General features: G+C 40.4%; 1 protein-coding gene across 6 annotated transcripts in view; it reads right to left on the bottom strand.

Moving 5' to 3' along the window:
- Positions 1–1,594: 1,594 nt before the first annotated feature.
- PIK3CB (phosphatidylinositol-4,5-bisphosphate 3-kinase catalytic subunit beta) overlaps positions 1,595–27,666 on the bottom strand; it is an 89,635-nt gene continuing 63,563 nt past the window's right edge. For all 6 annotated transcript variants that reach the window (XM_015637799.3, XM_015637803.2, XM_015637798.3 and 3 more), the window contains 16 exons: positions 27,332–27,583; positions 26,907–27,003; positions 25,973–26,103; positions 23,045–23,098; positions 22,185–22,373; positions 17,475–17,596; positions 16,443–16,586; positions 15,368–15,467; positions 13,068–13,246; positions 12,329–12,438; positions 11,946–12,024; positions 6,344–6,511; positions 5,781–5,904; positions 4,619–4,764; positions 3,693–3,825; positions 1,595–3,230 (listed from right to left, as the gene is read on the bottom strand). In XM_015637799.3, the coding sequence (XP_015493285.1) occupies positions 3,093–3,230; positions 3,693–3,825; positions 4,619–4,764; positions 5,781–5,904; positions 6,344–6,511; positions 11,946–12,024; positions 12,329–12,438; positions 13,068–13,246; positions 15,368–15,467; positions 16,443–16,586; positions 17,475–17,596; positions 22,185–22,373; positions 23,045–23,098; positions 25,973–26,103; positions 26,907–27,003; positions 27,332–27,583 (2,166 nt within the window). In that variant the 3' untranslated portion in view covers positions 1,595–3,092. The remainder of the gene's footprint in view (positions 3,231–3,692; positions 3,826–4,618; positions 4,765–5,780; positions 5,905–6,343; positions 6,512–11,945; positions 12,025–12,328; positions 12,439–13,067; positions 13,247–15,367; positions 15,468–16,442; positions 16,587–17,474; positions 17,597–22,184; positions 22,374–23,044; positions 23,099–25,972; positions 26,104–26,906; positions 27,004–27,331; positions 27,584–27,666) is intronic.

Raw genomic sequence — 27,666 nt, 5'->3', positions numbered from 1 at the left:
GCTTTCCCCCCTGCCAGATACAATGAAAGCCTTGAGAGGGAAAAGTAATTTTTCCAGTGGACATATACAAAGAAAGATAATTAACATGAGACCATGTGAACTGAATGTTCAACACAAAATCTTTAAATTCTCTTATTATAATCTATTTGATGACTTCTGAATTCAGAAACTGGTCTAAAATACATTCCAAATCAGCCCAAATTAACTTACCAATTTAGTATTAGAGCTGGATATTGGGAAGAAAGTACAAAAATAATCAATGGACTGATGTACCAAAATCAGAGAGAACCAAGTGTTCTCTTGAATGACAAACAGCAGAGGACACTCTCTCCTTTGACTTTTCACAAGGCACTTAATAAATTTATTTGTTTGTTTTCTGAATGAAAGTCTGTATGCCACAGGCTGTATGTAGCAAGTATAACGAGGAAAGAGGTGATCTATTTACTAACACAATTCAGCAAACCAGGACTCTGCTCAAAACTTAACATGAAGATATATCACCAAATCAGCTTTGGTGACCTGGTAAATGCTGCTTGCTGCCAGGTTCAGCTCGGAGAGGTCAGCCTGGGAAGCATTCCTGTGAGATGGGATCTCTTCTCAGCTATTTAAGATCAATTCACAGGACGAAAATGCTTTATTGTCTTTGCTGCCATTCTTGTTAATTAATTGCCAAGAATAAACATAGAGAAGGTAAAGACAACCAAACACACCACAGCCATTGAAGGGCTATTAACCAACACAAGCAGTGAGCAGAAGTAGCATTTCCTAATCACCTCTAAATATTCCTCAGGGAACAGAGGCAATGGGATTTTCTCACCATCTCAAGTACTTTTATAACCTGCATTAAAGTCGCATCGAAAATCCCCTAAACCACCCAAAAGCTCTTTGCTGAGTGCAGCAGCCTCGGTGGTGCTGGAAGCAGGGAAGGTGTTCCTGTGCCCCACCAGAGGGGAGAGCCTTGCAGCACCTGCTCGAGTTCCACACGAAGCCTGGGGTGGGACACAGACCCAGCTGCCCTCTGAGCGAGGGAAATAAGGGAAATGGAGATGCCACAGTGCTCCCTCCTGCCAGAGCCCACAGCAGCCCCAGACAGCCAAGGGGCAGCTTCATCTCAGAGTCCTGCAACAGCCCAGCTCTCCCTCAACAAGAGCGGAGATGCCCAAGTGCTGTCTCACAGAAAAACAGAGCATTGACAGGAGCGGTTCCTTATGTGAATTACCTGTGAATTACCTAAGGATGAGATTGCTTTTGTCAGAGCTGTCACCTGCAGCAGAGTTTACTTTGAACTTGCCTGCCATCTGCTATAGAAATAATAATGAAATTTAAAAAAGGACATGGCACACTTTAAATGCTAAGGTATTGTATATTAAAAAAAAAACCCCAAACCTAAAAAAAATCTCCAAGCCTAAACTCAACAAGAGCAACCCACATACCACTTGTTACCTGTAGAATATTCTAGCAGCAGAAGCCTTTTCAGACAGAAAAGCCCACAGGGTGAGGACAAGAAAATCAACACCCTACACAGAGCACCACCCTGACTCCAGGTAAGTTCCTAACCTCTAAAATAAACAAGGAAACCCCAAACCAACAAAAATAAAACTCTCAACAAAGTAAAACCAACTTTAATTAAATTCCTACATCATCCAACATTTCTATGCAGAACAAGTGTTTAGTCAAAAAGTAAATATATATGTTTAATTCTCTTTCAAATGTCCACAAGAATCAAGAGTTACCAGTGTTCCTCAGAGCACAAGCAGTAGTTAAACCTCTCTTTGCTGATGTTCAGGAACAGTTTGTCACATCTTTTAACCAGCAGTTCCCTATTGCACATAATGAATTTGCTCTCCATTTAAGCACCTAAAAGCCTGGTACCTCACTAAATAAATTAAAACAAATCCAGTTTCTTCAGCAACCATCTTCAACATATATATCTTGGTAAAGCAACATTACTGCAAGCTTTTAATAAATACAGAGAGATCAGTGACTGCATTGGTGTTCTGTGGAATGACCTTTTCCCATAAACTCTTGCTTCTCCAACCAGCTGGGGTTTTTGGTATGTATGCTCTAAAAAAATCACTTTGTGTAGTATATTTAATGAAAACATCCCTTACACAGGTCAGTGCATTTTGCAGGGAAGGACTGATCTGAGACAGGAACTTCAGTGTAAGGCTGGAAGGAGCTTCTTGCAGGAACCAAACCAAATTGTGCCTCTCTGGGAGCTGAAGGCAAAGCCCCAGAGGCTGAGTGGGAGACTGTAATCAGTGAGGGAGTCTCATGCACGTTTGGAATTGGCCTAACCTTCCTCATTCTGAAGGGTTTCTTTTGTGTGCTAAGTCAGAGGAACAAAATTGTGCAACCTGAACATCTGGATGCTGCATCACATCTGTAGGAGGTCTCCCCCACCCTTCCTTGGGCAGCAGCACAGACATGAAGCAGCTCCCTGCAGTACAGTGATACCGTGGCTGCTATTTACAGTAAAATTAATGCATCTGTGCCAGCAGGGCAGAGGTCATAAGAAAAATATACACAATATGCTCATCTTTTAGCCAGATTAGGATATATATATATAAAAAAAAAATTTACTCTTCAAGTCCTAACTTTAAACAAAGAACAGTTCTGTCAGAGGTCTTCAAACCTCCTGAGGATATGTTAGAGCACATTACCCTAATGTATAAAAACAAATATTTACACCTCCATAAAGTACCAAAGAATTTTTAAAAATGCCTAGTAGCTCTCAGCGTGCAAAGTCAGCAGGAACTGATTATCCAGGATGTTCACTAACTGTAGAGACAGTCTTGGAATCAAGCATTCAGAAGCAGAGTGCAAAAGACATGGGAGTTATTTCAGTCCGTTTGTTTTCACTGTCGTGTGACAGTGTTTCTTGTTTTGGATCAGTTCATAGAATCACAGAATGTGCTGAGTTGGAAGGAACCCATCAGGATCAACTGCTAGCCCTGTGTGGGGCTCCCCCAGAACCACCCTGTGCCTGAGAGCGTTGTCCCAGCGCTTCCTGAAGTTTTGTTGGTCCGTATGAAACTCTTTACAAACACTGATCAAGGTAACCTTCAGCTTAGTGCAAATGCCACAACCTCCTAGGACCTGTAATCTTTTCTGACAGTGTGAGCCATCCAGTTCACTTTAGTAGTCCAACTTTCCCGCAGAGCTTCATCAAACTTTTGCTTGAACTGTTTTAGTGCTTCTTCCTCACTCTTCCCTAGGGCAAGGGAGTCCTAAAGCAACAGAGAAACAAGGACTGTTAGGAACTTTAAAAAGCACAGTTAAAGGCTCCTTCACCTTTCAACACAAGTCACGGTGTGTTTTGCTCTCCTTTGCTCTCTTTTTTGCTTACTACTCATTGAGCAATACATCAGTTGGGTTAAACCATGCATCTTCCTGGCTTTAAAGATAAAACTGGAAGAGAATGAAGCAGATCATTTTCACCTTTCCAGGTCTATGCTTGTGCATGAGCCAGGAAGTAAAATACCCCTGAGGTGACTCCATTTAAGATGCACAGATCCTAAACTCATCCTTTGGGTGCCAAGACTGACTACAGACCTTGTTCTATAGAGCTTTGAGGATTGTGGGGAAATCTTGACAGAAACGGAAAACAACTAAAATGTATTAATCTTGGAATCAAAAATTCACATTCTGGAAAATTGCTGAGTCCTGCTGAGCTGTAGCTCCTACTTTACCTTGAGATACTGGATGTCCTTGACAGAGGTGAGCTCTGGCAGCCCTGCAGTCAGCATCAGTGCAAAGAGGGTAATAAATAGGTTGCCGTGCTTGCGCAGGATCAGGTAGGCTTCCTCACAGTACTGCCGGAACCTGCGGGAGCCGGGCAGTGCAGGGAGCACAACAGGGACAGTTACACACATGGAAATGGCTGCAACCAGAATCTGTTACCTGCTCTGACAAATGCACACTGTGGAACGCTGCACAGAGGGCAGGAGCCTGCAGAACCCCCAGTGTGCTCTCACAAACACAGCCCATGTCTCCCCAGCGAGCCCTCAGTATGAAACACCACTAGCTGCTCTTCAGAAAGAACAAAAGTGCCAGAGGTCACAGTCCCACTTCCCTGAGAATTTGTCAGGTAAAATGCCCTGATGATCCTATAGGGTGAGCTACAGTGGAAAAGCCAAAGCTCTGTTGCAGCCCCTCTAATCTCTGTCATTTCTAATTCCTCCATGGTCAAAACTGAACCAGCTACCAGGGCTGGCAGATCACAAGCACCTGGCTCCTCATGGCCAAGCATCCAAGCAAGGCCAGCATGGCCTTGTGAGGGCAGCACAATGAACATGCCCTGATGGACAGGAGGGAACCTGTTCCTAAGGGCAGTCCTCATCTTGCTTGAACAAGAGAGCCCAGAGCTGCTGCAGGCAGAGCTGAACCCGGCAGAACCTGCCACCTCCTGCTGTGGGAGATAGAAGCAACTGCAGAGCTGCAGCTTCTGGTTCTGAAGCCATCTGTGACATCCCAGCTCAGGGAGAGCAGCAGACAGCCCTGTAAATGTGTGATGGTACACTTCCACACAAGTGCAAATGAACAAACCAACCCCAGGTATGTTGTGGTATGCTGGAAATTATCATCTCAATTACAAACTGATCAAAGTAACACTCACCGGCCAAATTTTTCAGTGTTCCCTGTTTTTCCTTGTTGAATAACATGAATGAAATCATAGGTGAGTATGAAAGGTACCCGTTCCCTTTTAATTCCAAACTTGGACTTAAAGTTTCCAAGAATATGCCCAAAATCTATGTGAAACAGCTAAAAAAAACAACAGAAAAACAAGTGAAAAATAATTTCTCCAGCAAAAAGTGTCACTTTTCTAATATCCCTACAGGATGATGATATCAAGAACAGTTAACTCCTAATATGACTCTTCAAAACTCTTTGGGAGTATTTGGTTCTAAAACACTTCAAGATTTAAAATAACATCCATGCACTTCAGAATGACCACTGCAGCAAAAGATTCACTCAGATTTAAGGTGCTGCTGCCACCAGACATCTTGGTGGCAGTACCAGACAAAAATGAGCCCAAGGATGGGCCCATGAGGCTCACCATCATCACATCCAAGGCCTTCCCACACAAGGACAGAGGCAGAGGTAGCAGAGCTGGGTTAATCTGAAGGACCCTGTAGCAGTTCCCCATGTTAGAATCAAGGATAAGGGCACTCCAGATTTCTTCTAGGACTTACAACCTTAAGGGAATACTGCAAATGTCTGTAAAACTCTCAATTTTATAACCCCTGCTGGTTTTCTAGGCAGAAAAAGTTCAATTTAATCAGACAAGTTACATTACAGAGTAACAATTAAGAAAAGACATGTCTAGGAGCACCCCCCCAGGGTTCTGAGTGCACAGCATTGTGCTGGGGCTGAGTTCCACTCTGAGCATTTCTGCAGGGCTGAGCTGCACAGACTCACTCCAGAGCCACACTGCTCCAAAATGGAATTAATGGATTTTTAAAGACGGTCTTTTGCAAGATACCCTAAGACCACTTTTATTCAGTGAATCTGAACCATTAAAAGGCCTCCTGGATGTTCTGTAGAAGCTCTGCAGAACAGCTTCTGTCCATACAGAACTGCTGATGGACCAAGATTTGCTCTTTGCATCACATTTCCTTTCCTTGAAGCTCTCTCCAAGCCTCAGTGAACCACAGACATCAGTTCTAACCATGTGTGGCTTTACTTTCACCAAGGCACTAAAGACATTACAAGTTCTCAAGAGAACTCTTGCATAGCAAAGACACCAAAGGCATTCTGCCTACAGAAGGGGTTTTTACCTGCCCATTTTTCCTGACCATGATATTATCACTGTGTCTGTCACCAATTCCCAGCACATACGTAGCTACACAGTAGCCAGCACAGGACAGAGTAAATTCTTCAATGGCTCGATCCAAGTCCTCTCTGCAACCACAGAGAAAGTTGTATTAGTACATTAGTATTGGTGTATTAGTATTGGAATTCATACCTTGGCCTCAAAAAGGATTTTTGCTTGTTTAAACCAGAAGTCCATCAGGATGTTGTAAAACCAGAAATACTTGAGAAACAAAACCTGCAAAGGTAGCTATGGAGAACAAGCAATATGGAAGGCAACATCAAGGCATGAGACACATGTAGTATTCTTGGGTTTGCTTGTGCTGCCAAATTGAATATAACTTACTCAACAGCATACAGCCAAAATGCTGCCAACACCAGGCCCAAGGGTACCATGAATCTCAGGCAGAATTTGACATGCTAGAAAAACAATTAGCAAGAAACTACGCCTTCCTCAACACTGAAAGAGAAATTTCAGAGGAATTTTGTAGCTTATACTGTAGCTGAGAGAATAACTGTAAGAAATTACCCTAAATTGTATTCCTTCAGCCAGTTCAAGAGCGCATCCTTGTTGAAGGCAGCAGCTGCAGCAACGTTGCTGCTGTTTAACTGAATGTCAGCAATGGTTTCTGAACTAGAAACAGCCTCAATGAGGCCAGAGTGATCTCCAGTTGCTAAACAGCCATAGGGCAATATCCTGCAACGAAACACAGAATCATGTCAGAACCTCAAACAGCAAAATGTTTCTTTAGTGTGTACTCAATTTTTGGAGATGGCTCAATCACTCACTTGAACAGTAACATCTCAAAGGTTAACACATAGGAATTTTTTCTAAAGGTGAAAAACCAGCAATACATTTAAAACATCCATTTTTCCTATTCTGTACATAGATGTAAAAGAGAGACATTTTTAAAAGCCTAACTTTTCCTTTTTACTAGAACCCAGTTTCTTGTAATTTTCCAGGACAAGCCACAGAGGGAGCCCTGTGCCTGCATTTGTGAATTCCTGCCTGCACAGACCCTGACCCACTCCAGTTCATTCCCCATGAATTATTGCTCGAAATGCAAAAGAGGATCTTATCCTTTTCCACCTTCTTCCTGCTTCAAAGGAAAATGCTAGAAATCCTTATAAATACTAACATAAAGAATGTTTTCCAGCTCTTACTAAACTGAAGCATAGAAACCCAATGGAACACAGGAATACATTTCTTAACTGGCTTGGTGTCTCAGAACACAGCTGTGCATTCACACACCAGTGAAAATAGCTCTTACCATGTCACTGCATTGCAGTGAGACACAGTTAAAGATGGAAATCAAAGAGAGATGTGTACAAATAGGTAAGTGTATTCTTTTCCAGTACATTTCCTCCCTCCAGATACTTAAAAAGCTGATCAGAATGGCAACACCCTGTGAGATGGGAGCTCAGCATGTGCAATGGAAACTTACAGCAAACTTTTCAAAGGCAATGCATCACAAATTGATGTCTGCTCTTATGCCAGGCAGCTCAGGCCAAGAATATTATCTCAATTGTGGTCATGGTCCTTGGGTAAGAGAATGGATACCAACAAAAATCTACACTGCAGCACACAAGGTTTACATCAGCACTCACTGATGTGAGTACATATAGTTTTATACAGAGCTGTATAAAACAATTGCAGGACATTAAAATGGATGTGTGTGCCTTCAGACATACATACATACACATATAAAGGAGGAATACTGCTGGTGAACTGTCTTTAGTATTTATATATAAAACTATATATATATATATATATATATATATACACATTTTAATGTAAGGTATTAAGTTTAATATATTAAAGTTTAATATAAGATACTAAGTTGGATTGCTAGAAACCATAACCACATCTCTTAACTGACACAGCCTATTATGCCAAGCCATGGAAGAAATAAAATTCCTTACAAAATTACAGACAACGTTTTTGCCTGACAGCTATCAGGGAACTGAGCAGTTTCTCCACCAAAGGGATAACACAACCGAAGTGGTGCAAGTAGTGATGCCTTGGGGTGGCTCCCCAGAGCAGGGGCTGGACAGAGTTAAGAGAATAAAGTGGGTGTTTATTGAAGGCCTTCAACAGGCACACCTTGGGCAGTCAGAAACCTCCCAGAGGCTGCACCCAAGCTGGAAGATGGGCACAAGTTTTTCAGACAATTACAAGTTTGGTCCATTTCCATCCCAGGGGTTAATGCTCCAATTACAGCTTCAGCTAATGGAGTAATTTACTCCCAGTTTGCTCCCCCCAATTCACTTTTGTTTATTCTTTCAGGGCCTGAGGCTGTGGGGTGTCCTTGGCTCTCAGGCCTGGAAGGGTTGTTCTGCCTGACCAAAGTGTGAAGAGAGCTCACTAACACTCTGTGTGGAGCTCAGAGTTATGCACTAATGCACTACAGGATCTGAAAACCAGAAAAGCTAAAATCCTAAGGCATCAGAAGCAGTAACAATGTAGGCTGGGGTTCTTCCCTACTGGCAACAAAGTCCACTGAAAACCAGATTCAACAGTGTATTTCAAGAGCACTCAACTTCAAAACAGCAGCAGAAGTTCAGGATCACAACGTTCCTCCCGCTTCTGTGCTGAGCCCTGCCCAGCTCCAGCCCTCTCCAGGAGCAGGAGGGTGGCTGGGGTTGCCCCTGGGCACAGGGAAGCTCTGTCCATGCTTATCACCACCCCACAAATGGGAGCCAAAGCTGGCTAGGTTAAAGTGCACGCTGGCCTCCTTCCATGGCGCTGCAGCCCAGCCTGCTCGTGGCCGAGCCGGGCACACGGCCAACATCTTCCTCTTCAAAAGCAAGCAATGATGAAAGCCTCAAGCCCCTGGAGGGCTCTGTGCTTACAACTGCAGGAAAAAACATCCTTGTCAGAGAGACAGTTTGACAGGAGTCAAGTTAGGGACAAATCCTCTGGGCCCTTTCCATCTCATCCTGGTCTTTCTGACTTCAGCATCTGTCAGCAGGATATGCTCCCTGCTTTTTAAAGCCTGCAAAAGCCATGGACAGATCAATACTGAAATCCTGGGTAGGACAGAAAATTCTCTTCACTCCTTTAAAACTGTTCTTTATTTCAAGCGTTTAAATCACCAAAGCAGTGCCCTTCCAAACACACAAAATACTGGTGATTTATCAACACATTCTCTGTAACTTCAGGTCCAATAGTTTAAAAATGTTGACATGTTTATGAGTTGTAACAAATACATTTTTCAGTATCTGTGTGAACTCTGATTTCACTCATACACAGCCATTAACCTCAGATCTCACACACATAAGGGAGATGAAAATGAAAACCTACTATAGACAGGCACTGAAACAAAAAAGTGTTTTGGACAATGTCCTCCATCTGGTCAAAAATTAACCAAGTATTAAATACTTTTATGACAATTTACTACAGCAAAAGTGACCTGGCATAGATCGAACTCCTCAAATTCACGATTTTCTGTTGCTGTTATTTTATTCATTTCTCCATTAACACAACTTTGATGTTATAACAGAGGCAAAGCAGCCCAAACACTTTCTAACACAAGGATTTTCCTGAGAGGTGCAGCACCACAGACCCCACAGCATTCTTGGGAATACTGATGTTTTGCTCCTCTGCTGTGATGTGTATTTGTAATAGGCCATCTATTTCCTGCTCAGTGCTCAAGTACAAGTTTGTCTTCGAAATTAAGGTGTGGGGATTAACTAAAAAACATACTTTTTGCTTTGTTCATTTCTCTCTGCTACTTGGATGATGTTTGAGGTGAACTGACCCGAGGCAGACTCCTCTAAGTGTCAGTGTTTGTCTGGGTGCTAGTCCTGTTCTGGGGAGCAGATCCATCCTACACCCCAGGAAAACTCAGGATGAAGGACCTACAGGAGCACATGGTGCCACCCCCCTGCACACAGGTGTCCTCTCTGATACACCCCTGCCCTGTTTGTCACCCACAAAACAAATTAATTGGCAATTAAACAAACAAAAGATTTCTCTTCCTTCAGCTCCCAAAGTCAATCTCTATTTGGTGTTCCTCTCTAGAGCTGAGAAATCCCACTGGGAATATCACGCTAGCTTTAGACACAGACTGAACTAAGGTATCATTTTCAATCACTGCCAGAGAACTGAGTGTGGATTGCAGCTCAATTAGAAGGCAACTGATCCTGTCCCCAGCTCAGTGGTGCAATGGCTGCGTTTGATCCATGCCTCATAGAAGATGGACAATTTGCTCATGGCAAAACATGACAGATGTGGGAGGAGAGGCAGCAGCAAGAGCTGCTCTGACACTGCTGGCATGAGTGACAAGCCCTGCTTTCACTTGGATGGAGTTACCAGACTCTCTGCAGTGGAAAAAAGTTGAAAAGTGCAAAATCCATTGTGCATCCACAAATGGAAATAATTTAAGGGAAACTAAGGATGATACAGGGCAAGAAGCAAAGACTGCACTCATTGGTATGGGCACACAACAGTATTTTTCAGGAAAGCAGCCCTTTGGTACTACTTTTTCAGCTGAGACTATGCCTCTCCCCCAGGCAAAAACTAACCACTGAGTCCTGACTCACGAACATGGCAAAGAACTCACTCCACCATTGCTGGCTCACAGATTCTGGAGCTGTCTCTTCTTGAGAGATGCATGCTATGAACACTGAGATGCCAAAGTCTCACCCTCGGGGCTGTTCCCTCATGCTCTGGGTGTTCAGAGTGCTATTTTGTCCAATTCTGCTCCCAAGGAAGGTCATTTCAGAGCCTTCTCCTGGCAAGTGCCTGATTGATCTCTGACAGACACTAAACTGTAACCCTGCCTCAATTGCAGGATTTTATTTCATAATGGCAACTATGACAGAATGAATGTAAGGAAGATGCTCCCAGTTAAGCAAACAAATTGCAGAGGCCAAATATAGAACTTCAATTCTCACGAGGAACTTCCCCTTTCTACTTTTCTTTCTTTGCAGAGTTTTAAGAAAAATCTTGGACATCAGAGCTACTTTTTGGTTTTCCTTTGTTGCTTTTTAAAAAAATGCCTTAGCCAGGAAAAGCATATTTGATGACTCTAATCACTATTCCTGTTTGCTAGGCACAGTGTGTGGCCCAGGCTGGAACCACAAACAACTTATGGGAAGGCAGCTACTGAGGAATGCCTCAGCTGGGATTCCACAGCTGCCAGAGGCTGTCCTTGCCCCCAAATGCTGGATCAGCCTCCTCACAGTCAATTTATAATGACATTAATGGCCTAAGATTTCTTCAAGTCAGTGTTCAACTTCACACACATTCAACCATCTCATTACAAATGTACCTTTCCAGAACCAATTTGTAATTCACATTCCCACCTTTCCTTAAGCATTCTAACTGACAAGTTGATAATTTTACTCACCTGTGCTGATATTATGTGTCTAATGTAGCTCCCACTACTATACTTGAACCATAAAAAAATTTGAAAAGAGCTCCAAGAATCTAAATTAAGTATTTCAGGCAATACTTAAATATAAATACTTCTAGATTTGTAAACAACACTTAAACATGGAGAATTACAGCTCTTGCACAAGCATTCAAAATTTAAATTATGGCTAAAACCAGTTTCTAATAATGTGACACCCAGTACTCCCTTTAGGACTACTTCCCTAAACTGAAACTTGAATTTGTGAATTATATTACCTAAAACTGGTTCATAAATTTGGGTGGAAATGTTTCCCATATACTAGAGGTTTGTGTGATAACACTGAGCAATGACTGACACTGTTGCTCTTAGGAACACTCCAGTATTTGTTCAAAGAAGTCATGTTTACCTTATCAAGCATATGAAAATAAGAAAGCTGCTTTGCAAGAGACTTTGGAAGATGCAAAGGTGTTTCTGGCTGGAAAAACACATTCTGGCATCCAAACAGTGTTTTACCAACAAGAGAAAGTGACCTCAGAGTTGCAGGTGTTCCCAGTGCTGGTGTGAGCAGCAATGAGAGCTCTGCTCACAGCTGGAAGGAGAGGAGGTAACGCTTCCCACAGCCTGCTCGCCCTGGCTGTGACAGCTGAAACCTCTGGGCACCCAGACAGATGTGTAGAAAGGGGACAGTGGGGAAGGTGGTAAAAACAGGAAAACTTTATTTCTAAAAGCAGACTCTCCATCCAAACAAACCAGCCCTGGGGAGATCCTTACCGGAGATCCAGGCCAGCCTCTTTCCACAGAATGTCCATCAAGCGCAGAATCTGGAGCGTCAACATGTCCTGCCGGAGATCTGCAATGAAAGGTGACACCACTGCTTCCATTCCTCACACACTTCCTCTAGCTTCCAAGGCCTTCAGAAAAAGGGATCTAAAAATACTCACCCAGCCTAAGGGTTAAAGTGGTATTAACCATAATTACATTGTCCTGACTGGCAGTGTCTGTGCTTTAAAACTCAAACAGAAGATGCTTAATTTGCTTACTGATGTCAGAGTAACCCATGTTTATATTATGACAAAACAGAATAATACAGCTCAAGTACAAACATGCCAATGAAGAAAGAAAAGGAAAAATTGAAAGTTTCTAGCATTGCTTACCATCACCATTCTTAAAGATGATCCCTACAAGATCTCCTCCAAACATTTTGTTGTTGTACACTATCCAGAGAGGCTTCATTTTAGAATCCATGTATCTACACTTCTCAACACTAGAAGAAAACATGCCAGAAGTTTTAGTCAAATAGGAATAATTCACCTGAAAAGATCTAAACATGGTTTAGAACATAAGAGACTATTTAGACTTCCAGTCTGGAAGTACTTAAATGCTCTCTCTGCTTTCTGCTGCTATGCCACGAGCATTCACCAAGCTATGAGCACATTTGTTACATGTGGAATGTATTTGATACAGACTGATGAAACTATCTCTACTGCTTAAATCAATCACCCTCATCTTCAGAGAAAATTATTTTCTTTATATCATTTCCCATCAATTTTTAGACAATTTCAAGTGTTGTGAAAAGTTTCAGTGGCCTTTGTGCTTATTGTTAAAAACAGAAGCCAGGAATGCAGTCAAATTTACTTTTAGGCTTATTTAAATATGTTTAGCCATGGCAATGCATTGACTAAGACAGTTTCATAGTGGATTGCAAAAATCTTCTAATTTAACTGCTATCTTAACCTCAGAAGATGCCCAGCAGAGCCCCTGTCACTATAGGAGAAGTTCCCTGTGGCACTACATGCTGAATAATGCAGCCAGAGGAAGTTCAGACACCAATGTGCTCCTGCTTTACTGTTTCCATGCAAAGGTCCAGTGAAATTGTGCTCATTCTTTACTTACTGCAGCTCTGAGAGTATAACAGAAGGATTCAGAGGAGACTGGAGGTCAGAAAGTGCTTCTCTGTAAGCATTTTGTTTCAAACACGTATGCATTGCATCTTTGCCTTTTGCTTTGCTTTGCTTCATGGCATTCAGTTTAATTAGACTATTTAAAGTCTTCATTTTATTGAGGGCTTCCACCTGAAAGAGATATTTTATCATTAAGAGTTATTGCTCTGATTTGAGATAAAACAATGTGAAATCCCATTTCATGACAAAACCAAGTATAAAATAATTCTACAACTTTTTAAAAAATAATGGATGGAAATTAAGTCACTCATGTTTCAGAAATACCATTTTCATGATCAACAGAGACACCAATGAGATGAAAGCTCCTAAACTTTAAGTCACTTTTAAAAGCATGACTTAGCATTTCCAAAAAAACTGAACGAGGCATTTTAATGTATGACACATTAACACAAATTCCTTCTTCAAAGTACAATTTTTAGTTCCCTATTTCAGCAAAGCACATAACATAGGTGCCCCTAGGCATACTGAAGGAACAGAAATAGTGATTATTTCATACTCTAACAAACTGAGACATTACTGGAGATGAGCTGTGGATGCAGATACTTCAAAGAGCCAAGTCTTAGATGTGTGCCATTAAAAACCTGCTGAAGTCAGGCAGAATAAGAAAGCTTTAATTGGCTAAGGTGTTTGAAACCATAGAATCTCAATTAAGCAAAGTTTTTACCTTAGAAATGTGTAAAAAGTCAAGGCAATTATTTGCAATAGTACAGGTGGGTTTAACTCCTTTTCCCCCCTTCTGTTTTGCAAAGTTTTTTACTGTTTCAAAATCTCCAAGGAAACTGGTGATCTAAATGTCTAACACTGACAGAGCAAAGCCCTTTCACAAACCTAGATAGCACATAGAACAAATTCAACTTTTACATCTAAACAACTTTTTCACCAAATAGTTCTTGTAACAATCAGCTGTGTTTGCAGCAGTGAGATGCTGAGCAGTACACATGCTCTAGCAAACAGCAGCAATGTAACAATTATGAAATTTCTATACAAGGAAGCTTCAGCCTGACTTACAAGGTGCTGAGTCAAAACTCATCCCTCCCACAGCCTGAACCCTGCCAGGCAGGATGCTGTGGAAATTGTATGGAGTTTGATTATAAAACTGGGCAGTGGAGAGCTGCCAGGTCAGCCATCTGTCAAAACCAAAAGTGTTCTGCTTTTCCACTATTCTAGGAGCTGTACAAACATCAGTGACAAGAGAACAAAATGGAACCTGTGTTGTACAAACAGGAACTTTTTGAAGTATTTCTACTTTGAATTTCTTCCGTGTTTGCACAGTTGGGAATTTTTTTGCCCCTTCTTTGATTTTACTGACATTTGCTTCCTGTAAAGTGCACAAAAACTTCACTGACCTTATGTCTATTGCTTAAAGCATTTCACCACCTACTCTTTTCATGGTTTTGACAATGCTAACGAGCACACATGGAAGAAATGGTCTTTTCTACGTCCAGTGAGCTGCAGCAATAAAGAGCACAACAGACCATCCCTGTTCCATGTGTTCCTAAAACACAGTTTCAATGCAGACAAACACTACCATCGGTTACTCATCCACTGAGTGACTGGCCTGATATAATAAAATACTTTAACTCCAAAGAGAGACCATTTTTCAAATATTTTTAAGATCACAATCTAAATTAACTCACTAAAACTGCATTAGAGACTTCAAACGTGATTCAAACGTGAGTGTCTCTTAATGATCAGCTGATACAATTAGTGCTTTCAAAAGCAAACCTCTCATGTTTATTAGGGTATTTAAAAGAAAACATATCTCTCCTTTTTTCTTTCTCTGTGTGTATGTGTACATGACAGACCTATATTAACACTAAAATGACTATTTGAATGATTTGCACCTTTTAACGAAAGCCAAAGCCGCAGGAAGTAGTCCTGGAGTAATCCAGGTAAAATTTCAAACAAGCTACTGTTACAGGGAGAAAAACTTGAAATGTACAAAGCCCTTCTTCAGTTAATCCAGAGAGTCTCTGCTGTGTCCAGAATACACAGTCAGTGATGAAGGTGTCTCACAGGTCTTGGAGCACTGCAAAACCTTCTCCCTGAGGCCCCACAGCCCTGGCTGCCTTCTGTGCCATGGAGGCTGCCCCATCACTCAGCCCTTTTAATTCCCTTTGTTACTCACACCTACCTTTGTCAAAGCAGGCAATACCCCCCCAGGAGCAATGGAATAAGGATGGGAGTTCCAGGCTTGGATAGGTCAGGATGACAGCAAAGCAAAGTCCCTACCTGTTTAGCCAGCACCTTCATATGCGCCACACTCCCCCTGCAATAAGCCTCCAGAATCAAACCAAACTGCACCGACACGGCGGGGATGTGAACCTCCGACCTGCAGGGGGAAAAGCTGCTCATCACATCACAGATTTACACAACTGCATCACTCCAGCCATTCAAAAACATAAAACAAACACAGAAATCCCCAAAACAAACACTAAAACACCTCATGGTCACATCAAACACTAAAACACTTCATGGTCATGTAGGTGAAACAAAAAGCCAGATTTCTTAGAAAATGCTAGAACCCCTCTGTGCTGGAGACAATGAGGACAGGCCAGTTTGGATGCAGGATCCTTGTTTCAAGGCCCAAGACTGCTCTGGGGGCAGCAATGTTCATGCCAAGAGGTGGTGACTGCACACCTGCTTCAGGACCTTTTATTCAGAGCAGCACTGAGAAGTCACTGAAGGGCTGACTTTAAATCACACATTCTCCAACCTTTGTAAGGGAAAAGCCCAATTTGCCTGAAGGAGAACACTTTGAAACAAACCACTGAACTTGGTATCAGAGCCAATTATCCTCCAAAACATTTTCATGTAACTTGCTCCTTTTAGCTAGAAGTATTAAAATTAATTGTGCTCCAAAAGACAGAATCAGCCTATTCCAGTCCATTCTGCCAAGGCTTCTGCCATTCATGAAGCTGCTCATCAAAAGTAGCAAGAACACACAGAACAGTTTTTATTTTCTGTTAGACTGGCAACAATAATAATTTTTCCCAACTGTGAGGTATAAATATTGCGCTTTTACTGCACCCACAGCCAAAACAAACACATGGGTATTTACAAACCTAACTCATCAGGTAGTCAGAGCTGAATGCATTTTGGAATACTTTCATGCAAGGGTAGATTACAGACCACTCTAATTTATTTTTAATGGGAAGTCTGATTTATAGATGCCAAAGATAAAGAAACGAAGAGGAGTTGTGGGGCACTATGATAATGGCTCATTTAGAAGAATCCTCAAGAAGTCATATTTGAAAGTCCAATTAGTCTCAACAGTTTCAGAAAGATGAAAAGGAAAATCTCCTACCTCAGGTGCCAGAACAACATCTGTCCTATTCTCCTGTTTCCAAGTGCTCTTTCCAAGAGAAACCTGGAGAGTGCACAATCCAGAAAAGGCTCATACTTCAGGACTTGCACAAGCTGGAGAAGATACTGAGAGAGCTCTTCATCACTAGAGTGAGGTACATAAAAGCAGTTAGTAAGACAGTAGCTAGATTAGTGATACTCCAGAAATTCAGGTGCATATGACAAACCCAACAGTGACAGGATTTGGTTCAATAATAAGAGTGTCCACCAATTTTTCCATCACACAGAGAAGGACAACACACAACTTAGTGCAACTTCCAGATGGAAATAATTCCAGATGCATTCTTGGGATAGCCCAACAGCCAAATTCTTTGTTTGGATTTGAAAGAAATCTAAATAATTTATTTTTTTTTACACTGAAAGTCTATCCTTGACCATTAAAAATTAATCACTAAACTATTCACCACAGAGAATTCAGAATTCAAGGACAGGAAATGTGCAGTAATGATAATGTTACACAAGTCCTGCCCTAGGTTACAGTGGAGAGCAAATGAAATGCAATAAGGGAAGAACTGCAGAGAAAAAAGGCTCCTGTGGATCAAAACAAATCAGTAATTCATTATTTATTACATGCTGCAGCTCACATTCCTATTAAATGGTACAGCCAGAGTGGAGGTGGCTGGGTGCCAGGTGTTACAGTATTTGACTCCAAGAATATTTCCCCCTTTGTTATTAAAAGGTTTCTCAGAGTTTCTCGCTCTCCTTTGCCCAAGAAAGGGATGAACACCCAAGTCCTCTCTGGGATAAAGGTGCACAGGTGCTCTCCTTGCAACATGGAAAGCAATCATCATTTCCTGCAAGGTGTCAGAATAAGGTGCTTTTATTTAGCTGCCAGTAAGCCTATCCACACATTAGACTGCTTTATTTGGCCACCTATTCATGGCAGGCAGCGTGTTCAGCTCCTTCCTCTTGGGGTTGTTTTATCCTGTGAGCAAACAGAATGAAGTTTGGTACCCCAGAAACCCTCACCTACCTCATCTGCCTCAAACACCCCACTGCATATTCCCTGACGTACTGGTCAGGATAATTGAAATCCAGCAGCTCCAAAGCCTCCCTGGGCAGCAGCTTGGGCCAAATCTGCAGAAGGGCCTGAAGCTGTTCCAAAAAAAGAGGTGACAGGTAAGGACACAGGTGGGTCTCACTGCTCATAAAGGAAAGAAAGAATTTGGAGTAACTGGGCCCACTTCTGATTAAGTTTCTCACGCTTCAAAATGATGCAGATTACACTTTTAGTCTGAAAAACCTGTTTCTCTACATGCAGACACAATGCACAGTAAACAAAAATTAGGGAACACCAGGTATGTATGCCTTGAAAACAGATATTCAATAAAAATAAGATGTTTTGTAAGTGCTGTCATAAACATATAACCTATATGTTTATGACATAAAAAAAAAGATTTTTGTTGAGAGCAAGCTTTCTTTACCAAAAATATTTGTCCATGTCAACTGATGGAGCCTTTGTGAACATTCACTGTGAATAGTAATGAGCTTAAACTTCAAAAAAACCAAAAAGGTCAGGTTAGATAGTAAAACAATATGCTGGGAAAAAATTACAGAATACAATGATGCATAACTTTGGACTACCAAAAAGAACAACATTTAGAAGTCTCACAAAATAAAGTGATTTTATTGCATTGTTATGAAGCTCACAGCTAGCTGCTGAGAGCAATATGAGTTGTATCACTGAAACAGTGCACTATAAATACAAATAAACTCTTTAATGCACATTAATATAAATGCATATTAGTATAAATGCAGTATATCAACCGCACAAGTTGTTTCTTTCTGTAGGAACAAGCCATGATAATAATAAACCTTCCCTACAAATTAGATACCACAGGTTATTTCATCTTTCAATAGCAACTTATAAAATCTGAATAAGATCTTGTTTTTCTCCTGATTTCATAATGACTTTACAGCAGTGAAAAATCTTTATTTCTACTCTGTAACACATCAACTCCTGCTTCCAGCAGCAGTATGACAAACACGAGTTCACATTCTCAGCCCACATTTACCAGGCAAGTTCATAACACCATTTATACACCTTGGGGGCAGATTCTGAATTGAGTCATCATTTTTGTGAAATCCAGAAGGCAAGAAATGGGTATGGATCACGGTTCAAAGCCAGGGCTGTGCTGCAGCTCCAGAAGTGGAGGAAAGGATCAGCTAAACTGCTTTCATGGGCACATGCACAATTCATAGTGACAAAGTAAAACTACAGGTATTTTAAATATAGATGTCACATTCCAACAGAAAAATACACTCAAAAATACACTCCAAAATCTACTGACCCAACAAGTGTCAATGATGCCAGTCCTGATGTCAAGGACTGCAGCCTCCAACACTTCCATAGCAGAAATGCTGGGACTGAAACTGTGCAGGAAATACTGACCCTGGTCACATATTTAATGCACAAGGCAGACACTGAAAATGTGAACAGCAGCTCTGCTTGTCAGACAGCCACAGACTCCAGAACTATCAGAGTTTCTACACAATCTACTGTAAATCAGGTGCAGAACCAGCAAAAAATAGAGACATTTTGTTAATACTGAATGATTGAAATGGAGGGCCTGAAATATTCTAAAAAGATGAGCTTAAGTGGTCCCACATGCCTCATATATCAGGCAGTGAAAGTCATGGCCCACAGTGTGTACATTAACTGAAGATGATGTGAAAATACAGAGCTCCTCCCTTTGCTGAAATCATTGCACAGGGGGTTGCAATGAGAATGAACAATGTGTGTTTCAGAGAAAACTCAAATTTGGCCTTGGTGCATCAATATTTTCTTCTATAAAGAAATAACCACAATTTCTTCCCTAACAAGATTATATGAGACAATACAATTAAGCAGAGGCCAGTATTTTTATTCCAGTTATTTCAAGTATTTCAGCTGTCCTTTCTCTACTTTCAGTAATGATGGTATCAATTCACTGAGAGCAAGTGGATTTTTTTAATTTCTTATAATTTTTTTTTGTTTGCTTGTTTGAATTCTGCTTTGAGAAGAAATACTGTCTGTGCTTTCTCCTAACAAGTTCTGCCATCTTGCAGGTGGTTATGGCAGCAGTAAGGGCAATTCCTTCTGTGCAACCATTCTACTAAACTCCTGCAAATCCAACAAGGGCTTGATAAATAATGGCAAATAATTCAGGAAAGCTGCTTGAATCCACTGGACATAACTTCATGGGCCACTGAACTAACAGATTAAAAACACTCTACAATCAAATATGAGACACCATTTCTAAAAGAGCCTTACTATTTTTAAGCTGCATTAATAAAACAGGTATATAGTTATTAAATCCAAACAGCTGGTGTTTGATTGTTTTTTCTTATGAACAGCTGGTGTTTCCTTCTTTGGGTTTTGTTGTTTCATGTTTGGGGTTTTTTAAACCTCTTGCTTGAGGTGTCAAGACTTTTACTGAAATACATCTAAAAATGGGCATCAAAACAACTTTTTGGTATGACAGCGTGCCCACTGTAGCAGGCAACAACAGCTAGTACAGCAAATATTTAATTTTAATGGGAAGTAAATTATGAATCCTGATAATTTTGGAATTCCTGAAATTCATGAAGCTGTCTTTCCTTACCTGAACAGGTAAATTGGTAGGAGTACTGATAGGTCTATGTGCTACAGAAATATTCAGCACGCTTAAAGTAAGATCTCATTTTTCAGAGAGACTCTCCACACTGGCAAAACCAATATTATGATATAAACTGCACTTTTGTCTCTAGATAATCAAACATAAATACTACATTTCTTCCAGAAAGTACACAGTAACAAGGTATCATATTTTCAGCCATTTGTTTAAATAAAAAGGTTTATGTATATATAATACTTAATGTTTACAAATGTAAAGGACTTTGAGCTGTCAGCTAATATCCATCCTCCAAGTAACTTTTCAAAACTGCTACCAAGGGCCATATTTCAAAGCCCCAGCACTCAGAATACCTTTTCCTTCACATATTTTAAGAAGCAAACAAGTGCCTGCTTTTATTTCTACAGTTTTGATTTCTAGATAGCTTTTAATAATGAACAATAAATTCAGAAGTAATGGAACTTTACTAGTAAGTAAAAGGAACTTTACTAGTAGTAAGGAACAGCATTCTTGCACATGAAAGAACACAAGTGAGCAAGGAATGTGTAGGTGTTCCATTTTGTTAGTGTAGTGTTCATGGCACAGACAAGGAGCTGGGATGAAATTCCATTTATTTTTAGAAGTCCACAGAACATATACACCTAGCTGGTAGGAAGGACGCAGCAGAAAATGAACTCTCTGCTGGAGCAAACTAAGGATCTGGCTGACTGGATAATCACAAAAATCACATCATGGATAGACAGAAGATGGATTTTCATGGGGTGGCTGCCTTTTCCTCCAAGAACATGTAGCTTGTAACAGGTGAAGGCTAGAATACTAAGGCAAAATAGAATTTTATACCATCAATCATAACCCTTCACAGCAAATGCTTTTTAGCTCTAAGTTCATAAAAAAATCAAAAAAACTAGTTGAAAATTTTTAAAATGAGACTCAGAGAAAGACATAAATATTATCTCAGTGTAGTGGCCTGCAAGAAGCTGAGCATCATTGTATGAGAATTCTGTCAGGAAGACCAGAACAATGCGTGGCTCCACCCCTTGCAGTGAGTGCTGTGCTTGCTAACTTTGGCCAGACTTTTTAGTTTGGCCCAAACTTCTCTGTACACAATCTAAAACATTTCAACACCAATCCAGAAACCTGTTACTTTATCACTTTTAAAATCAGCCTATCAAGCTGTGATGGTCTTACTACAAGCTCATATAATTATTCCTGTAATAAAGTTCAATCTATTCCCAAAAAGCAACCCAAGAGTTGGATTCTATTTGGGTAAATACAGCAGCAAAAGGCAGCTGCACCAACTCCTTTACAGTGTAGTGAAGTAACCCTGCACATCTGTACAGCAAACAAATGAAACTATTTTACTGAAAATGCACCTTGTATCACAGCACCAGCCTCATGTCCTTAAAAGTTACTTTGAAGAGGCTCTATTTGGTCAAAGAGACAGGATGTGAATGATGTGTTTTGTACATTGGTTGGGTCTCACATCTCTTTAAAAAAACAGTGACGTTTGATTACCCAGTCTGAGATATGGATTTTATAGTATTTGAGTAGCTTAACAATTTGCACAAGAAGTTTTATTTCAGATCATCTTGATTTCCAGAATTTTTTAATTTTTTTAATTTTTTTTAGAATAGCCTGATAAAAAACATTCTTGCTGTGAGGGTGGCCAAGCAGTGGGCTTTGCTGCCCAGAGCCTGTGGAGTCCCCACTGGTGGAGATTCTCCCACCCCAGCTGGACACAGACTAGTTCAGGCTGACCATCTTGGAGCACTGGGCTGTACTGGGTGACTGCGAAATTCTTGCTTTTAACACCAAATTTGAGCACAAGGTTTTAACATTAGGCTCTATAAATATCCACTGTGCTTTTCTCATCATTCAGAGGACCCTTGAAATGAATTTTGGTTTTGGTTTATGGGGGGTTTTTTGAGAGAGTAAGTTCTTCTTTACATGTCCAGGCTGCAGAAGTCAGACACTGAACTCCAGCTTTCACAACAGCACCATTTCAAACTGGCTCCAATTGGGAAAGAAATCCTATTTACTGATGGTTTAACTGAAGCTTTTTCCCCCATCATTGTTGTCTTTTCCCTTACCTGAGCAACGTCTTCAAGTTTGTTCCACTTTAAAGAGAGCAGCAGTTTTGGCAACGATTGTGGGAAATTTTCACGACAGTCATATCGCAAAGTCCAAATGAGATCCATTTCATTTTCACAAAGCTGAGATAAAGGATCTCTTTCCATTATATCTTTTAGCACAACATAAAACTTCTTACCACCTCGACCCTAGAAAATGAGAGATGTAGAATGTGACAAAAATTCAGTAAGATTCTGGTATGGTAGCTCAAATACCAGCAATCCTATAGCAGAAAGAACATCAGATAAAAACTCATGAAACACAGGGAAATGGCCACTGTGCCTTTCTTTCAGCTTCCTTACTGCAGGCACTGTAAGTACAGATTCTAAATCCAGTGTGCAGAACTTTCTGAAACAATAACTCAACTTTGGAGTTACGGACACTAGAGGGCAATATTTCAATATTTTCCAACTCCAACACGGAGCATTCTCATTTAGGATGAATATAGTCTCTTCTTCTATTTTTCAAATGATCAAATTTAGATACATGAATAACTATTTCTTTTCATTAGAAACAAAAAAAAAAATACTTTTGCAACAATCAAAAGAAAACACAGTTGCCAAGTAGAGAGACACTTATTTTGGTCTTCTAACCCTAAATTGTTTTCCAGCTCTAATGTAAATTTTAGCTCACAGTCCAAAATATATGGGAAAAAGCAGTTATATATCTGAGTTTTAAAGCACTTCATCAAAGTTAATTTAAGAAAACACAGCCACTAGAATTTCCATTTGAGCAGTTGACTCATTTATTTCTAGATTGATGCAGAAGAACTGAAAAACCCAAAAAATTAATTTTAAAATAGTCTTTAGATGATGCTCACCGCCATTGCAGCATTGTCACTGTTTCTTGCAATCTCAGCTGCCTTTTCAAGTATCTGCAAAAAATTGGTTTTAAATACATTATATTTAACCCCAGATCTGACTGCATTGCTAGAACAAGCATTACAGAAATGAAGCAGATAAGGAAATGTTGCTGTCTTTAAGGCAGTTTTGTATCTCCAGTGGTATAACACGGACTTGTGTGCAGTGTCCCTTTTCTCATCTGCACTAGGGAGATCAGAAACAGCAGTGCTCATGATGATCTCAATTATTTCCTTTTTCACCACTCCTGAGCTAAATTAAACAGCCTTACTGATGACATCTTGCTTTCTCTTTCTCTGTTTCCTCCTATTTTTCAGCTCAACAAACCAACTCCTCAAATCCGAGTTATACTTTGCTTTCTCACCTCTACTGGTGCAGTTTCCAAGGGCACTGTTTTCATGCCCATGGAACCATGCTTCCAGCCCTCAATCCCAGTAAGAATCCACAAGCCCAGTCCTTTCACCATGCTCTCAGACTGCCCATATGATCCCAATCAGTACATCCAGGTACTTCTCTTGATCTTGGATCTCCCCTCCTATTTTGTTTTGGTTTTGTTGTTTTTTTTTTTTAATTTCCTTTTGAACATTTTATTTGGTTTTTGAAGTTCAACCCATAATGGAGAATTAAGTCTAGAAGTAAATGCAGTTATTCAAAGTTCATTCTGCACATTACTGCAACCAAGCCAGGTGTTACAATGAAGAACTGGCCCAGTATGTCTATCCACAGCTGCTTTGAGGAACAAATCATAAAATAAAATCTCAATAAAGAGAAAAGTCCAAGGAACTCCAGCATCTCCTTGCTCTGAGAGATCTGCCTTTTCTATGACCCAGGAATACAACAGCATCCCCAGGTCCAGCAAGACTTGTGCTGTTTTCACTCAGACAACACGAGAAACAACGAAAGATTGCAATAATCAGAGTATAAATACCCAGCAGCTAAAATCCTTAGAAAGGCATCCTAACCTGTTTTATTTCTTTTCTCTGTATGAAACTCTCATTAATATCATGGATTAAATCTGCTACTTGGCTACAAAGCTTATTTACATACTCTGTGTGAAAACATGCATAAACAAAACCACAGTGTCCTAATTCTATGCTTGATTCTTGCCTCCCAGTGCTTTGCAGAGTTACTCTGTTTGCAAATAAACTTTCAAAGTCTTTGCAAGTCCAGCTTTGTTTGAGTGAACCCTGAGCCCCACAATGTGCCTGCAGCACTGGCCATGGACCAGCCCCACACATGGCTCCTGTCTCAGACAACTTTCTTATCCCTGGTCCAGGCACTTTTGCTCCCTCAGCATCAAACAGCTCCTCACTGTGCAAGCAGGTTGATGATATGATGGAAAAGATTGATCTATTTTTGCACATTATGTTTCCCCTAACAAAAATCTGGCATCTCATTCGTTGTTTTCTTGGCAGAAACAAGCAACAACACTGGGAAAATGAGAAGCAGCCACAGAGCAAGCAAGTCTCAGCTGGAGCATTGTGAGAGATAGATCCTCAGCTGATGTAATTCCAGCAGCTGCAACGTCACTCCTCATTCAACAGAACCTGCACCAAGAGAATCTTTAGGAGATTGAGTTGAATGTAGCTGAAAGCTACAAGGGATGAAGACCATTACACCTTAATGTCACTACACTTTGGCTAACCCAGTCAAATCTACTGGCTGTATTCAGCCCAGGGTTTTAACTTCCTGAGAACACGGTATTGCAGGGACAAAGAAAAGAAACATCAGAGCCAGAACAAATATGTGATTACTAAAGATAAACACTTTTACTTAGCCCCTCTGTAATATGTATGTCATTTTTTTTCTTTAGAAATTAAATACATGTAAGTGCAATGAGCAAAAAATTTAAAGCATTATAAATAAGGCAATACCAAAACTGGATAAAATATGTCCACTATGAAGTGTGAACTGGTCAGCCACAAATGAGGCAGCAATTGGTCAGTTCTGGTTTAGCTCTCACTGCATTTCCAATGCTGTTTGAATAAAAGAAAAAGTACTGTGTTGACAAAGAGGGGGAAACACTATCAACCCAAACTGAAACAAAAGAAACCCTATCTTGTTACTTGATTTCATTTTTATGAACCTTAAATCCCAAGTCTGCCTTTGAACAAGACGATAAAACTTGGCAATTTCAGTCTTTTTGTCCATGCCACTCAAAGGTTCAAAATCCTCCAAAAAAAAAAAAAAGGCAATTTCTCTGGGTTGTTACTGACTTTCCCCAAACCAAAATTCAGATTAATGTGTATATGAGTTAAGCCTGACTTTTATAATGTATTACTAGCAGTCTGTTTTAAGACTTATTTCATTACTTGTTTCCAGGTCTTAGCTTTTTTTGCTAGTTTCTGAACAACTTTTCATCTATCCTTCACACTACAGAAATAGCCACACATATTCCAAATATTCTTATCTTCATCTGTAGAAAACTGCAGGGCCACTTCAGTGGATTCAGTCCCAGAGCAGATCTTCAGAAATCCCTTTGCACACAGTATTAAGAGTCCATTTATCCTTTAAAGTACTCGAGTTCATAGGGCAGTCTCCCAAAGAGCGGGTAACACACATTTGTACCAAGAAAGAACAAATCTTTATAGATCACAGGCAAGCCCAGTTTGAAGGTTTCCAGAACAGCAGATAAATTTAGCTTTTTGTAAGATCATTCATATTTTGGGAAACTGATTTGCTTTTGACCTTCAAAAGACCATGTACAGACCACTTTTAAAAGTGCACATCTTCAAAATAGACCCTGAAGTCAAGCACATACCAAACTGCAGTATGGTGACTAAAAGGCAGGGAAAGGGGAATTCACTGGAAAGGGCAGAGTTGAAAGGAAAGAAGGAACAGCTATTTCCACATAAGCATTCATGACTGCTCTTTGGGTCATCCCTTACCTTATCAAAGGGAGGATAATTAATAGGCTGTTTTGAATATTCCTGAAATCTAATGTGCAAAGCTGTTGCATTCTCAGTGTAAGGGTTGGTCTGGACGGTTCCCATGGGATTCAACATTTCTTCAAGTTCGTCTGAAACACAAACAGAACAGTTAATATTACAGGCCAGGCATGCAGTAAGAAGTCACTGCCTTATGAAATGGACAGAGCACGTTTTGCTGCACAACACTTTCAGTGCAATGCTCTGTATTTCCAGCATAAACCACCTCCTGCATTCCAAAATGTTGGATTATCACCCCATGAGAAACTGATTTCCTAAAATAAACACAATAGTCAGTGAAGCTGATCTCTCCCTACACTGAAACAAATCCTAAGAGATCTAAAGCTTCTGCAAAGCAGGAGACACCCTCTGGATCAAATGGAGCAGAGCTTCAGGCCAGCCAGGCTGGGACAGCATTCCTCAGGATGGGATCAAGAGTGACACAGAGGCTCCAGGCACTCTCAGGGACTGATCTCAGTATCAGGGAGAAGACAAAATTCTACTTCACAGTTTTTGCTGATGCACATATTATCGCTTGCATTATAACTGATCTATTTAATTTGGGGTGCATGGCACAGGAACCAAATGAAGCCTAAACTGCACCTCAAAAGCAAGTAACATCAGATATAAACATGCATTTATTTCATGTGGTTTTCCTTCCATAGCAAATGAAACTTTTAGAACACTAGCTCCAAGCAGGCTCTTGCTCTTCCTGTTTCTTGCTAAACAATACTTTCCTGAAAGAGATTAAAATGCTGTATATTTATCCACATAAAAATTACAAGTAATAAAGAGATTATTACAAGAGAACTGAACATGCATACAGTAAATCTTCTGCTATTGGATCCCACACTCTGCCACACTTAAAGTCCAAATCTGAAAAGCTGAGGTTTACCAGGAAATGATGACCAGCTGTGCAGTACCAGTTCTCCAATCCTCAAGTGTCCTTTATAATCAAACACCATGGTATTTACCCAGGCTACAGGATAATGCTGCCAAGGGAAAGAATTGTCACATGGAAATGAAGATGCCAGCAAATGTTACTACACAGAAAACACTGTAATATACATACAATTGAGAGGGTGACTTGAGTTGTTTTTTTTTTCAAATGGTGATATCTTTCAGAAAAGTAATTAATCACTGAGAAGTATCAAAAGTTTTCATACCAAGATGTGCAATTCTTAATATATACGCTGTTTTAAGTACCTTTTCTTTTAATTTTGCATTCTTGAGCACTAAAATGAGGACAAGGAAAGACTTCTGGATGCTCATTTTGATATAATTAGGAGGTCACTCAAGAAAAACAAATTAAATAATTACCACTTTTCCTGCTTTCCTAATGGTTTGGTATTTGGAAGGATTCATTGCCTTGGTAGACTTTTTAGTTTTCATCTTATCCATGACAGCATAAACAGCAAAGCAGAGCCTAGCCATCCTTGGCAGATCACAGACATTGATTTCAAACTCCAGCACTTCATTCCAAATGTGGTCACTTCTCCCAGATATTTCTGTGCTTACAATTGTTTTACAAAGGAGCTCTGTGCCATGGAAAAGACCAGCCCTAACATGAACCTGCCATAAAGAAATGAGAGATTTTAAGCTTGTCACAGAACCTACAGAATTATGCATAGAATAATATACAGAACACACACACA

Source organism: Parus major, chromosome 9, assembly GCF_001522545.3.
Source record: "Parus major isolate Abel chromosome 9, Parus_major1.1, whole genome shotgun sequence".
NCBI lineage: Eukaryota > Metazoa > Chordata > Aves > Passeriformes > Paridae > Parus > Parus major.
The sequence above is the reverse complement of the archived record's forward strand: the minus strand, read 5'-3'. Positions and strand labels throughout refer to the sequence as shown.